The 14,591-nt window shown below is 31.9% G+C and overlaps 1 protein-coding gene across 1 annotated transcript in view; it reads right to left on the bottom strand.

The window, feature by feature from the left end:
• Positions 1-937: 937 nt before the first annotated feature.
• The window catches only part of LOC134716060 (protein mono-ADP-ribosyltransferase PARP14-like), a 45,155-nt gene continuing 31,501 nt past the window's right edge, over positions 938-14,591 (bottom strand). Inside the window, exons 16-22 of the mRNA XM_063578785.1 lie at positions 14,074-14,250; positions 8,622-8,840; positions 6,651-6,844; positions 4,963-5,377; positions 3,607-3,758; positions 2,055-2,232; positions 938-1,711 (exon numbers count right to left, since the gene is read on the bottom strand). Of these exons, the coding sequence (XP_063434855.1) occupies positions 1,422-1,711; positions 2,055-2,232; positions 3,607-3,758; positions 4,963-5,377; positions 6,651-6,844; positions 8,622-8,840; positions 14,074-14,250 (1,625 nt within the window). The 3' untranslated portion in view covers positions 938-1,421. The remainder of the gene's footprint in view (positions 1,712-2,054; positions 2,233-3,606; positions 3,759-4,962; positions 5,378-6,650; positions 6,845-8,621; positions 8,841-14,073; positions 14,251-14,591) is intronic.

Genomic DNA, 14,591 nt, shown 5'->3' with positions numbered 1-14,591 from the left:
AGTTTCTCTGGCCATATAATACCTCCTTGAGTTCCTGATTTACCTGAGCATTTTCAGGATAACAGAAAATATAAAAGTCCTATATCATTGGCGTAGTAACCACTAAGATACTGACATCCATACAGATTTCGCATTTGACCGTTTTTATTATCTACAATAGAAGAGGAGCATTATGTTTTCTGGTCTGTGGGTCCGTTTGTCCGTTCGTCCGTTCGCTCGTTTGTCCAGTTTCAGGTTAAAGTTTTGTGGTCGAGGTAGTTTTTTATGAAGTTGAAGTCCAATCAACTTGAAACTTAGTACACATATTCCCTATGATATGATCTTTCTAATTTTTATTCCAAATTAAAGTTTTGATCCCAATTTCACGGTCCACTGAACATGGAAAATGATAGTGTGAGTGGAGCATCTGTGTACTATGGACACATTCTTTTTTTTTATATTATCTCCTTAAAGAACAATAAAGTAACAGAGAGATTTATACACTTACACACAAGTTATTGTCCAGAAACTATAAAATGCTTGTGTTTTGCCCTAATTGGTTCCTAAGCCTAAACAGTTAATACCATAAACCCCAAAATCAATCCCAACCTTCCTTTTGTGGTTTAAAACCTTGGATTAAAATTTCATAGATTTCTATTTACTTATACTAAAGATTTTGTTAGGAAACCAAATGTCCTTGGACAACGCTGTTGACTCTGAAAATGTGATACCAAAATTACTGTAAAATTTTTTGCAGTTGTATAAAAATATTTAGAAAGTGTTTATTTACCATGGATTGCTAGATTGACTCCCTGTTGTTTATACAGCTCAGCTTGGCAAGCCCTTCATATGTCTGGATGGTAATATGGGATATAATATATGTTTGGTGCAATCGACTTATGCTGGAGTGGGGCAAATGGGATGGGTTGGTTACTCAGTTTAAAGTTGGTGTTAAGATCAACATATTTTTTTATAATAATTTATTTCAAACAATGGCACATTAATGTTTCCTATACAACAATATGGTCGTTCACAGAAATAACATGGGACCTAGATAAAGCACATTAAAGTTACTTAAACAAATGATTTTTGCAAAGAAATTTCATGGAACCTAAATAATGAAAATACAACAGTCTTCATTACATATTACAATCATGGCTATTGTCTAAAAAATCAAAGCATAAAAATCAAGAGAAAATCAGAAATTATTAAATATAATGACAATTTCATACTGTAGAGGGAAAATTTATCTTTTGTCAAGTTTTACCAACTTGTGATACAACTTGATACAACAATGAAATTTCTAATACCTTTTTAATGAAATTATCAAATTGTCAAAACTTCATACAAATAGAATTCATCAAACTTGAAAAAGCATTGATATTTTGCTTTTGAATTCCAATAAAATTTATTGAATTTGGCTTACACATAGTAATGCTGTATCATTTGAACACAATGAGATATTCAGGATAAGCCTGTGTGTCATGGAAAATAACGACGATACCAGGACTCTGAGGATTGTCAACGACACTGTCATATAAAATATGGCCACCAGCAGCTCCTGGTTTAGGTGGTGGTACTTTCATGCCACCCTGTCCTTTTGTGTATTCTCCTACAAGAACTTTGCACATATACATCCTCTTGTTACCATTAGGATCAGGACGAGCATACTGGGCTTGAGCAGAATAAGTTGGATTGACAGCGAAGTATACACCATTACCATATGCCACAGCTGAAAAAAGTGATAAATTCTTTTACATTTAGTTATTAACCAATTGTATGTAGATTTGATATATGTATATATTTCTTGATTATATGAAAATAAATCAAACAAGGTAATGAGTGGTGAATATATACAAGAATGTTCACTGCAGATATTAATACAAAAAATTACATAGAAAATTAGTTGAATAAATCATCAATATATTAAAGAGAGAAAAATCACAAAAAAAGAATAACTTAAAGATAGAGAAAAATCACCAAAAAAGAATAAATTAAAGAGAGAAAAATCACAAAAAAGAAATATGAAAAATTCAATTAAAAGATGTTAATTTTCTTTTAATGTTTTTAATTACCATTCTTTCCACAATAACTTCTGTTGAATCCATATGTATTAATGCTATCAACTGCCTCCATGGCTGTACCATGCCAAAGTTTTAGTTCGTTATTATGCCCTTTAGCATTTGTAGAATCCATGGATTTTTTCTTAGCTGCATATTGTTGCTGTAAAGTTCTGTTCTGTATTTTCTCCATCTAAATAGATAAAATAAAATCTTAAATTTATCTCCATATTAAGGTAAATCAAAATTACGGATTCTATAGAAAAGAATACATGCAATGGGTCAACTAAAATACCTTTCTAATGAGTAATAACAATAGAGTAGGTCAATTTGAATAACAAATTTTTACTTAAAGCACTCCACTTGTTGATCTTTTTTCTGCATAACAAAATCAAATTTATTTTGTGTTATCTTGTATAATTAGTCATCAACCTCTGAAAATATTCAATCTGCTCTTCAACAAAATATCATATTTTAGTTTGTTATTTTTAAAACTTTTAAAAATCACCCTTGACCACCAATCAGACTATAGTTTTAAGGATGCTTGCTATTCAATGTTATTAACCTTTTTGTAAGATATTTGGACTCCTCTAGTTTGACCTATTTAGGTCCAATTAGATTTTTTCTTGCTAAAACTCCTACTTTTTAACCGGACTTTTGTGACAAAAATGTCGGTTTTTGATTTGGGGATGTACAGCGGGCGGCAATCAAATGTTGTCCATACATTTACTCATGAACCGTTAAACCAAAGCTTTTAAAATTTTATTATGTTGTTACTGACAACTGAAAGAAGGTCAAGTTCAATAATGGCAATTTTAACTTTTACCGTTCAGGAGTTATGGTTCTTGAAAGATTGAAAAATGAAGTTTCCAGTCGTGTCCATGCATTTACGGATGAACTATTCTTCCAAAGCTTCCCAAATTTTAATATGATGTTACTGATGACAAAATGGAGGTCAAGTTCAATAATGACGATTTTGACTTTACCGTTCAGGAATAATGGTTCTTGAAAGACTGAAAAATGGTGTATCCGTTCACGTTTTTACATTCACTCATGAACCATTTAATCTAAGCTTTTCAAATTTTAATATGTTGATACTGATGACAAAATGGAGGTCAAATTTGATATTGATGATTTTCACTTTCACCATTCATCAGTAATGGTTCTTGTGATATTGCCAGGACACAAATAAATGTTAATAAATCCGGTTTGCTGTCGTTGTGACAGCCTCTTGTCTTTTTTTAATTTCCTTACAGCTAGATTACATAACCATTTTTTTCCCCAACAAATGTTTACTTGACTTTATATGAAATCATGTACCTGTCACCTTTATCTATTTTTAAGTTCCTTAATTCTTAAACTTTTAATTTATAACAGCCTTTTAAAAAGCTTGTTACTTTGAAAAGGAAAATCAAAAATACAACCGCTCTATAACAATTTTAATGCTGAATTGCAGATAAATGTATTGATTAAAAAAGAAAAAGTGACAATGCATCATCTCTAAAATAGCTTTCATTTTCACAATTTGAAGATAATTTGTAAAAACATAGTATCCTAACTGTATTACCTTAACAATGCTGTTATAGTTTCCTGCCATATTCGTCTGGAAATCTTTAACAACATCTTGATATTCTTTATCAGCTGGTTGTAATGTAACAATCTTTATATTCTCATTTTGATCCATGGCTGCCCAGTTAGATGGCATATCAAAAGCAGAATCTGCAAACATACATAAAACTTATTATACACAATACTTATTGTTATTCTGCTTTAATCTCATGACTTGATTTTGTTTTATCTAATGTTCATTTTAAAATATTTTCATAGTTCACTAGATTCTTTTAAATTTACTCCAAGGTCTTTGAAAGATCACTTTGTTCATTCACAATTAAAGAACCTTAGTAAGCGCGCTCAAATATCCCACGTCCCTACATTGTCATTGGAGAAATAAAATAAGTGTAAGAAAAAAAAATTGTATAAGAAAAACTTATTATACACAATACTTATTGTTATTCTGCTTTAATCTCATGACTTGATTTTGTTTTATCTAATGTTCATTTTAAAATATTTTCATAGTTCACTAGATTCTTTTAAATTTACTCCAAGGTCTTTGAAAGATCACTTTGTTCATTCACAATTAAAGAACCTTAGTAAGCGCGCTCAAATATCCCACGTCCCTACATTGTCATTGGAGAAATAAAATAAGTGTAAGAAAAAAAAATTGTATAAGAAAAACAATTGAATCATGATTTCCTGTCAATATGCACATCAACAAAGTATGTTCTTGCTATCTACAAAATTTAATGAAATTCTGTTGTATTGTTTCAGAGGAGTTGAGATGACAAACTGTTGCAGTAGTACCGTATATTGAAGCAAATAAGTTCAAAAAGCATAACTCCTAGAAAAAAATTAAATCGTAACTTCCTGTCAATATGCACAACTACATAGTATGTCCTTATTATCTGAAAAAGTTTCGTGGAATTCTGTTATGTGGTTTGAGAGGAGTTGCCATGACAAGAAACAGGACAAATGGACTGACAGATGGATTGACGGACAACCGGATTGACAGACACATCGATGGGCAGGGCAAAAACATTATACCCTTGGCAACTTTGTAGGTGACTTAGATAAAAAAAAAAAAAAGCCTTCCCACCTGATAAATTGTCACTTTCAAGCTGCTGAATTCCTTTTTTTTAGAAAAGTCGAAAAGTGTGACAAAAACAATTGTTTTTTTTATTTGAAATATTGAAAATTTAAGTATACAAAATACAAATCCATATTATTGTGAACTACAAGAGGAAAATAGGATGTAAAGAGTAATTGCAATATGGTCCTGAGACCTCACTCCTACAGATGGGACATAATAATAAAATATGCATCTATACCCATATATACTCATGTTTAAACTGGTACCCATGTTTACCTGTCATTTTAGACTTTCTGAGGACAGCCACAGTATCAGATGGATCATCCTCAGGATATTCCTCATAATCAGTAAAATCCACAATATATTTATTTCCACTGTTATCAAGGAAGAATGCCTTTGGTTCATTATTTTTTAATGCTTGTTCTAAAAGAAGATTAACTTCTGCTGGATACTCTTCCAGTTTTTGTCCAGTATCTTCTACAGAAATAAAATACCACTGCACCATGTCTGCTACTAACTTGGCATGTTGTTGTTTCTGTCTTTGTCTGTCAAAGTCTCGTAGAATTTTGTGGACATCATCCATAGCCTCAGAGAGATTTTCAATCAAACCTCTGACTTTGATACGACCTATTCTCCTGTTAAATTCTATCTCTACTTCACATGTTTCTTCTAACTTCATAATTTTAGCTTCCTATAAAAAAGAAAACATTAAATATCCAATTAAGTCCAATATGTACCAATTATCATATTGTCTGCCTTTCTTCTAACTTCATAATTTTAGCTTCCCATAAAAGAAAACAGTAAATATCCAATTAAGTCCAATATGTACCAATTATCATGTTGTCTGCACATTGATAGTGTAAAATATCAGCTGTGACCAACACTATTTGTCGAAAGAGCATATTGAACGAGTACAAAAAGGTACCATATTGTTTCGAGCAGCTGATATTTTACAATATAAATAAACAGACTATTAGATAACTTATTTATCCGGTTATGTTAGCGTACTTTGCATGATAGAAACTAGTGTTTTCTGTGTTTCACCAGAAACTGAAAGATGACTTTTTGAGTTTATGTTGGTAATGTATGTGTTCAGGTCAAGGTCATTAAGGCTGGGTCAACTTATTTGACTTCACAAAGACCTTGATATGCAATTTTATCAAAAGCTGGGCAAAATGATATAGACAGTTGGAGAACAAATAATGTACCACACAATGACAGTGAGGGCAGTTTCAAAATTAAATGTAAAAGGGGTTGGCAGGCCCTTTGTGGGCTTATCATACTGCATTTTTCATCAATTCTTTGACTGTGAATTCAGTTTTTGCCCCAAAATGTAGCAGTTTTACAAAATTGTTAAAATGTAAACTTTAAGCCAGAATACTTTCTTTAAATATGTGATGATTTTACAATACAATGCACCTGGCGGAGGTACTAGCATTATTAAGTCATGCTAAATTACTGAAATCATTACAATTTTAGCATTTTTGTTAATTTTCAGATGGTTTCTGTCTGAAATGGAAGTGGTCACATATGTGTTCATTCTGAATATTTAAATGCAAGTTGTATTTGATGATAGTACATAGCATATATAAAGTTTCAGAATGTGGCCACTTTCATTTTTGACAAAAAAAACATCAGAAAGTGACATATTATGGCATATTTGATAACGATTTTCATAAAAAGGCTTGATTTTGATCTTTGATGACTAAATCCTTTTAAATCTTTCTGATGAAGTAATTGATTCGACTGAAGTAGACACTTAAGTGATTAAAAAGTGTCAAAAAACTTTCATCAGATGAACCTGAATTTTGAGGCCAGAATCAGCACTTACCCGACCTACTCAATGAGTTAAACATTCAAATTTTTGGTTCCCTTGTACCCACAAAATCCATGGAAATTGGTATTCAATTAATATTAATGATTCAACCTTTAACTAAGCCAGGTTCTTAATTAATAATCCTCACTTGTTCTTTAGTTAGATCTTTAACTACAGTATCCTCAATAAGTTTTTCTTTATAATCATTGATCAAGCTCTCTTCTAATGATCGTAGCGCTGAATCTGCATCATCCTGTTTCTTGGCATACACAACAAGATTAAGAACAGAGCTTGGCATCTTACTGACTGTCCATTGCTTTGTAGATACTGCTTTCTTCTCTCCTAAAATACAAAGCTGTGTGTTTTTCCTGGGTTTAGATTTGATATGGGCTATTTCAGGGAAAATGTAAGGGGGTTTGACAACATTCTTTTTATCCTCTCCCCTTTCATCAATTTGTTTTTATTTTCATTCATTATAGTTGTTCTTTCTTCCACCCCTATTACCCAAGGAACCCAAAGAAAAAATATCAAGTAATTTCCAAGCCTCCAATTTTTTTAAATAAGCCCTTAAATTATTTAGGTACTTTAAAATAAGCAAACTAGAAACCTTCAGGCTTTTTTCTTAGATAAATATGAGGATAACAAAACTGAGTTTTGAGTTCTTATTGCTGAAGGCTGTATTCCTTATATTCCATATTAGAAGAAGACATGAAGCACTGTAACCTTTGGTAAATCTCTATATATAAAAATAGAAAATCGACAAAACTCTCAGTGAAATTCTGAAGGAGAATATTTGATCAGTAGTTTACATTGTGGCTTGGATGGAGAGTTGTCTCATTGGCACTCATTACACATCTTCTTATATCTATTGTAACCTGGTTCAGGTAGGTCGTGAGGTGCAATTCTGACACAGGTGGTTTTAACAGTGTTGTTTCCATTTTGTTTACATTGTATTTATACTTTACTAAATTCAAACTTTATTGAGAATATTTATACCATATACTGTTCATAACGTTATAGTATATATTAGTTTTCTGTTTTGCTTCTTCCAATCATATTGTGTTGTAAAATGATGCCCTTTATGGGTTCTTGATTAGATTAATAAAATTCTTATCTTATCTTATCATATACAGTAGGTTCTATCTACTATTAACTTTTTTTATCAGCATCTTTGTCAATATACAATATTTATGCAATCAACTACAAAACTAGTAAGTTCCCCTCTTTGTCAAATTTTCTACCACCCACAGCAACAGGTTTTTTTGTGCATCTTTGTTAGATTTTTTATAATTTTTAGATCTTTTCAGTCAGTTGTACATATTGCATGTCTGACAAAGGAGTAGGTCCAGTAAGGGCCGGTTTTGGCCTCAAATTTCAAGATTATCTGACAAATGATTTTGAACACTATTTAAACATTCAAATACCCATTTTAATTGATTCAATTATTTTTTGTGACAGATTTTAACTGATTCACTCATTAAAAACGCTCTGATTCTAGCTTTAATATGAGAAATCTGTCAAATATGCCAAAAGCTGTCACTTTTCAGATGGTTTTTGTCAAAAATGAAAGTGGCCGCATCCGTGTTCATCCTCGACCTTTATATATGTTATGTATTATCATCAAATACAACTTTCATTTCAAAATCAAGAATGAGCACGAATGCGGCCACTTCTGTTTAAGATGGAAACTGTCTAAAATTTAACTAAATTGCTGAAATTGTGAAGATTTCAGTAATTTAGCATGAATTAATGATTGCAGGTACCCGATATATGTGCATTGTAATGCCAAAAACAGCCCATATTTATGTAGCAGAGGCATTATACTTTCCAAAAAATAACTTACAGTTTACATTTGAACAATTTTGTAAAACTGCTATATTTTGAGGCCAAAAAGGGGTCTTACTGAACCTACTCCTTTTTAAAAATGTTTTGGCTTTTGGATAACAATTCATATCACATTAATCTACATGTATTATGTCTGTTTCAGTTGCTCACACAATTTTGTTATGAAGTATAAACAGCTATCGTACAAGTGAGAGGTTCAGCAAGTTCATACTTTTTTTTTTTACTAAAATGGGTTTTAAAATTTTAAAACTACATAACAGAGATTTGACATTACCATATCCAAGCATTCCTTTAAATCTGCTGAAAAGTCCTTGGGATTGGTTACTCTGCGTCTGTATGCAGTTCTGCATTGCTGCTAGGAATTGAGATACTTTCTCCTTCTCATAAATTACTACATGAACTTCAGAAACATCTGTGTTCTTCTTCTGAAAACTGATCAAAGCTTCAAACAGACTCTCTGCAACCTTGTCTATGGCATAGCTTATTCCTGCTCCTATAAATCATCAAAAACAAATTATTTAGAAAACACTGAACCCCAAGACATTTAAAAAATCAAAAATCTTTACCTCATGCACAAGCTCTACTTATAAAGTATTTCAAACTGCAGTATATATTCCTTCAACATAATGTCCACCCTTCATTGGATTCAATCTAATTTAAAAGCAATTACCCAGGTAGTCAATTAGTTGAACTACTTCTGGCTATGGTGGTAGAGGCTACTGTTTTCAGTGAACTGAATGAACTTGAGTGCATTAACCCATTACTGTACATTTATTAACCAAAGTTGAGCAACTAGTTCTTCCCTCCCAAAATTTTCAAATTACCAGTTCTATTGAACGTCTTATCTGTTTAAAAAAATGGAAGTCATGCTTTATAGGGCTATCAACCATCAATTATTTTGAATAAAAGAAGATTGTGTCTAGTAAGTGACACTGATGACCATGCTTGTAAACATGCAAAAGAAGCAATAGCTGTTAAAAAACATTTGACAACAATCATGCCTACCAATTATTAAATGAGCGTGGGTATGACATTAAAGAATCATTTCTTAAATATAAGAGAAAGGACAACAATATACAGTTATGGCCAGTTGAAAGGTGAATACTCAAAATTGTCAATTTTCCGACAATGTGCAGATATAGTATACCTCATCAAACAAAAAATAAAAATAATGAGATTTTAACTATTTATAACAGCACTAATGACATTAATTATAATTATTAGACTGCTTCATAATTGTTTTATTGTTTGAATCAGAACATTAATAAAATTTGAATATTAAATCTTGTCCTTGATACTCAAATAATTTATTAAATTTGGTTTAAAGGAAAAACACTTTAATGAATATTTATTTCAATCTTATAAAATTCTTATTTATTTGTTAGAATATTTGCAATTTCAAATTAATTATGTATTCCATACGGAATTGGTGTCCATTCAAAAAACTCCTTGTTTACTGATAAACTTCCTGTTTGCCGATTTTGGAGCTGTAACTTTTCCGAAATGTCTAGGAGTATAATACAACCAATAAACTTTTGTTTTCTCTTGTTTCTTGGACCATAATTAGAAGGATGTTCACTATACATACCAAAAGATCGTATTAATCATGCATGTGAGGTATAATAATAATACATATATACCAGTAATAACATCCCATGTCCATCAAATCAAATCGGCCAAAACATTTGAAGAAGCACTGAGTAAGTGAATTAATTATGCATTGTAATACGATTTTTACTAATTTCTTTGATCTTTTGTGTGCTTTAAAATCTGATGTTTTGGAAAAGAGTGCATTAACTTCCCGATTTGAACGTTATAGCACTGTCGTAGGATTATTCAACAGTCTCCCATTAGAAAACCATTGGTGGGAGGAGCCAAAAAGCAGTGCATTAACTTCACTGAAAGTGCACAGTAAGGCTCCACCTCTTTTTTACAAAAACAAATTATTTATAACTTCTTTTTGTGTGTATTTTTTAAGTTTGATTTTTTTATTTGTCCCTTGTTTTTTTCTGTTCCCAATGTTGATTTTGTTACAGGATTTCCCTTGGAATTGTAAACTTCTTTTACTTGAAAATAGAGGATAGTGTGTGTTTTTTTCCTAAGATTCGCACTAAAATAAAACTCTTGTGTAGAACCTCACAGGGAATATCTATGAAAATAGCAAAAACTTAATAAAATGAAATTTTAATTACTACATGTACTACTGTAATTTATACATTCATTGACAAGTAAAAAAATATAAAAGCCCACCGTTATGCTTTACATTAAATGAAACAAATTTAAAGTCAGTCAGTTTATAACTCGGCAACATATTAATTTAATGAAAATTAAAGTTACAATTTGAGAATGTAACGGCACCAGAATCATTCAAACGGCATGTATTTGTGATATCACCCAGACACTGTTTCTTGTTCAAATTCCTTTCAAACGGTTCGGCCACAGCAGTTTTGGTTTGTACGGATTCCTGTAAACTGTCATTCATATCACGATCGGACGGGGGGTTCAAGACAACCGACACTCGCTTTTGGATATTACTGTTAGTGGTCTTGTATGTTCGAACGCCTTTCGTACATGTTCTTTTTCCCGAGTGGTTGGTAAAGTTGCCAACCAAACCCCCCTTTTCACACATTTCACGCATTAAACCATTCAACTTGTTCACTCCTAACACGGACTTTCCATAGCGATGCTGATCTTGGACATCAGAAATAAGTGGTTTGCGATAAAATAAGCCAGATCCAATTGCCTTCAAGTATATTTCATAGAAGACAACTATGCATCTTGGTCCTACAAAGAAGAATTATGATTTAAAATGTATTTTCCTCCGCTAAACTTATGTTGCATGTATAGAAACAGAAAGAAATAACAAGTGGTATTAATTAACAAGTTTAAAATAAATATAAAAACTAGAAAACTCAACTGATTTATAGTTAAAAAGGGTCCAACCGGCAAAATTTTAAATATTCTATGGGAAACAGCTGAAGATTCAGAAAATGATATAGGCCAGTCAGCAACCCCGTGTCTTGCTCGAGAGGTTCTTGAGATGAAGTGCCCACAATAACTAGCTTTTGAGGGACGGGCAAACAAACAAACAGACGGACAGACAAAGTAAAAATAAAAGACAACCACATGCTTTTAATATGGGAGTCTTCAGATTTCTACAAGTTTATACGATTTAGCCTGAAACAAATTTGCCTGAAACAAATTTGTCACGGCTTTGTCATTCTATTTGTTTCAAAAATATATAAAACGTGATATGCTAATTGCAGTTTTAAAAACATGTTTTTTTGAATAATTTAAATACGTATACACTTACCGCTTGCATAGTGTTTGATATCTTTGTTATCCAGCCGTAAATTGCCTAAACCACCTTTGAACGTCTTCTTGTTTCGACCCATGAATCTTATAAATCTTCCAGTAGCATCTTGTCCAGTTTCGAACTGAGAATGGTCCAGATTTCTGTGCTTGTCCTGTCCCCTAAGTCCAAAAAGTTTGCAGTTGTGAAAAAATACAGTATATTGCAAAGAAGTTGAATTTGTCGTACCGAACACACCATTAGCCCACAACTTTTCTTCGTCATCATCGGATACAGGGTCTACCCTGCGAACATTAGTGCCTAGTCCTTTCGATAATGAGTCTTTCATTTTAGCGTCCAAAACGCGTCTAAAATGAGCAAATCTGCCATCTTTCTGATCCAGAAAGTTTTTGTCGTGGACATTCATGTCCCTACAATGTCTAAGGAGACCACACACAATGTAGTATAAAGATTTAGGCGGATACTCGTCTCCATTTTGTTTCCTGGTCTCCATAACAAACCTTTCTAGCCAATAGTTCATACATTCCGCGTTCATCATATGTAGCTCAATAATATGATCCCCGTTCTGAGCCCGGAAAGATCTCCATTGGTTAAATACACCCACTGCCCATTTCATGTTCTTTTTTGTGTTAGCGTTCATTTTTTCATTGACTAGATTTGAAATTTCTTCATAAGTGACAATCGTAGTAAAACGGTCACTTGGAGCCTGCATTTCTTCGAAATTTAGTCCAAGGTCAAAAATGGCAGTTTGAAAAATATCAAAATCACTCCCTGTGACCAAATTTGTGTCATCAAAAGATTCTTTAGAAACGAAACTTTCAAACTCTAGTGGGATGGTAAAATTTTCAACATTGCGGTCTCCTCCTTGACACAAAGCATCATCCGCATAATCCTTCTCTATTTTCATCGCAATTTGCGATAGTGACATATCGTCCTCCATTTCCCCGCAAAACTGCGAAAGTGCTAAATTATCAACGTCCTCTTCTGAGATTTGAGAGAGGACAAAGTTTTCTCCATCGTGGCATAAAAAGTCAACCATTGCCTCCGACATTTTTTAAACTTCTAGACATGTAGACAGACAAGAGCTCGTGCAGAATTTTAGCGGGAATAACGTAATTTTGGTCACGCCTTAATAATTAACATATCTAATATCTGTATAAAATAGCATTATCATTGGTCATATTACAAATCATATATAGCCACGCCTGACTCATTAAAATTTTTAATGCACTCAAACGCTACGCGTTTTCGATGCATTAAAAATCTTAATTGGTAAGGGCCGTGCTTGTATATAACTTATGAAATTTACACATCTGCAATATTGGTACATTTTGTATTACAAATTACTTAAGGGCATATGATACAGTTACAGGGAAGGTAATGACGTTGCTAACGTAATTTGTTATTTTCGCGACGTCAAACTGTGACATATCGTGAAAAGATGCATTTTCGCCTGATTTTTACCCTTTTGGAGGGAGATTATGTGACCCAAATTTTATAAAACTGTAAATAGAGGATTTTTTTTAATTGTGATAAACATGCAGTAAAAAATTACGTTTTTTCCTCAATTCATGAACATTTGATAAATATGAGTCATTTCTGAATAAAAAATGCATAATTTTTAAAGATATTTATAAAATACAGAAATTACCGATTATTTAACAAAAAACAATTTGTTTTTATCTTTTATAACAAAAAAGTTATGTCTTTCTTTCGAAAAAGAAATTACGGCCACCAATCTGAATTTCGAGCAAATATACAAAATTTCGACCTCATTTTACGCAAAAAGTAGCACATAAAGGTATATTTTTTATTACATATTTCATTTAATCAGGTAAAACACTATGCTTTATGCAGTTTAGTCACTACTAAAATTGTGGTTGCATGTTATATTTTGGTGACTTCAGATTAATATAGGGACGGAAGTCCCCAAAAACAATAAAAAAATCAATAAAAAAAAAAAAAAAAAAAAAAAAAAAAAAAATTCCAAAATTTTCATTTTACTAATGAACTCAAAATCGTTAAATTTTTTGATGTCATGTTTTAAATTCCCCCATCTGCGCAGAAATCTACTATGTACTTCCTTTTTCCTGGTCTCATTTGTATGAAACTTTGAGTAAAATATATATTTAACAGTCTAGTATCAAATAGGAAGGAACGCAATACCAATTTCATTTTTAATAATTCCTTGATGTGAAAAAACGTTACCTGATGGTATCCTTTTTTCGTTTACATTGCATATGACTTCATAACTTAAATAACGTCACAACTAAAATCCCTAACAACAGAACCAAAATTGGAAACATTGCGGTATTTCCGTTTCTTTTTTTTAACAATTATTTAAGTTACAAAAAAATAATTCACACAGACTTCGTCCCCATTTTCAGGTAATGCCTGCCTCGTATTACATTACCTAAAGCTGGCAATGCTACTGATTTCTTGTTCAATTCATCAACTTTTTCCAGGACAGTTTTAAATTTATCCTTCAAGTCCACATGACTGTCTTCCATATTGATATGTATGATAAAGTCACAAGAGAAATTTCTTCCTGCTGTTGTTGTGGCCACACCTTCCCGCTTCATTTCTTTCTCTGAAAAATAGAATAAAAAGCTAAATTATTGAAAAATAATCACACCAGAAGCATTATTACACTTCATAGTAATGGATTTCTGACTATACATATGTTGCTTCTGAAACAACTGAATAATGCTAAACAAAACCAAGCACCATGGAAAATTGTAAAATACTTGGGCATCTGTCAAAGAATAAGTTAGGTGATTATATAATTTATTGAATATTCAGAAATGAATGCAGTAATATCAGTTAAACAGACTTAATATATATATATATATAAATGTGAAAAAGTAATATATGTAGGACAAACGGGTGATACACTATATCAACGAATGCTATTGAACTTTTCAAAAATAC

Source organism: Mytilus trossulus, chromosome 4 (genome assembly GCF_036588685.1).
Source record: "Mytilus trossulus isolate FHL-02 chromosome 4, PNRI_Mtr1.1.1.hap1, whole genome shotgun sequence".
Classification (NCBI taxonomy): domain Eukaryota; kingdom Metazoa; phylum Mollusca; class Bivalvia; order Mytilida; family Mytilidae; genus Mytilus; species Mytilus trossulus.
Note: the sequence above shows the minus strand (reverse complement) of the source record. Positions and strands in the feature narration are given on the sequence as shown.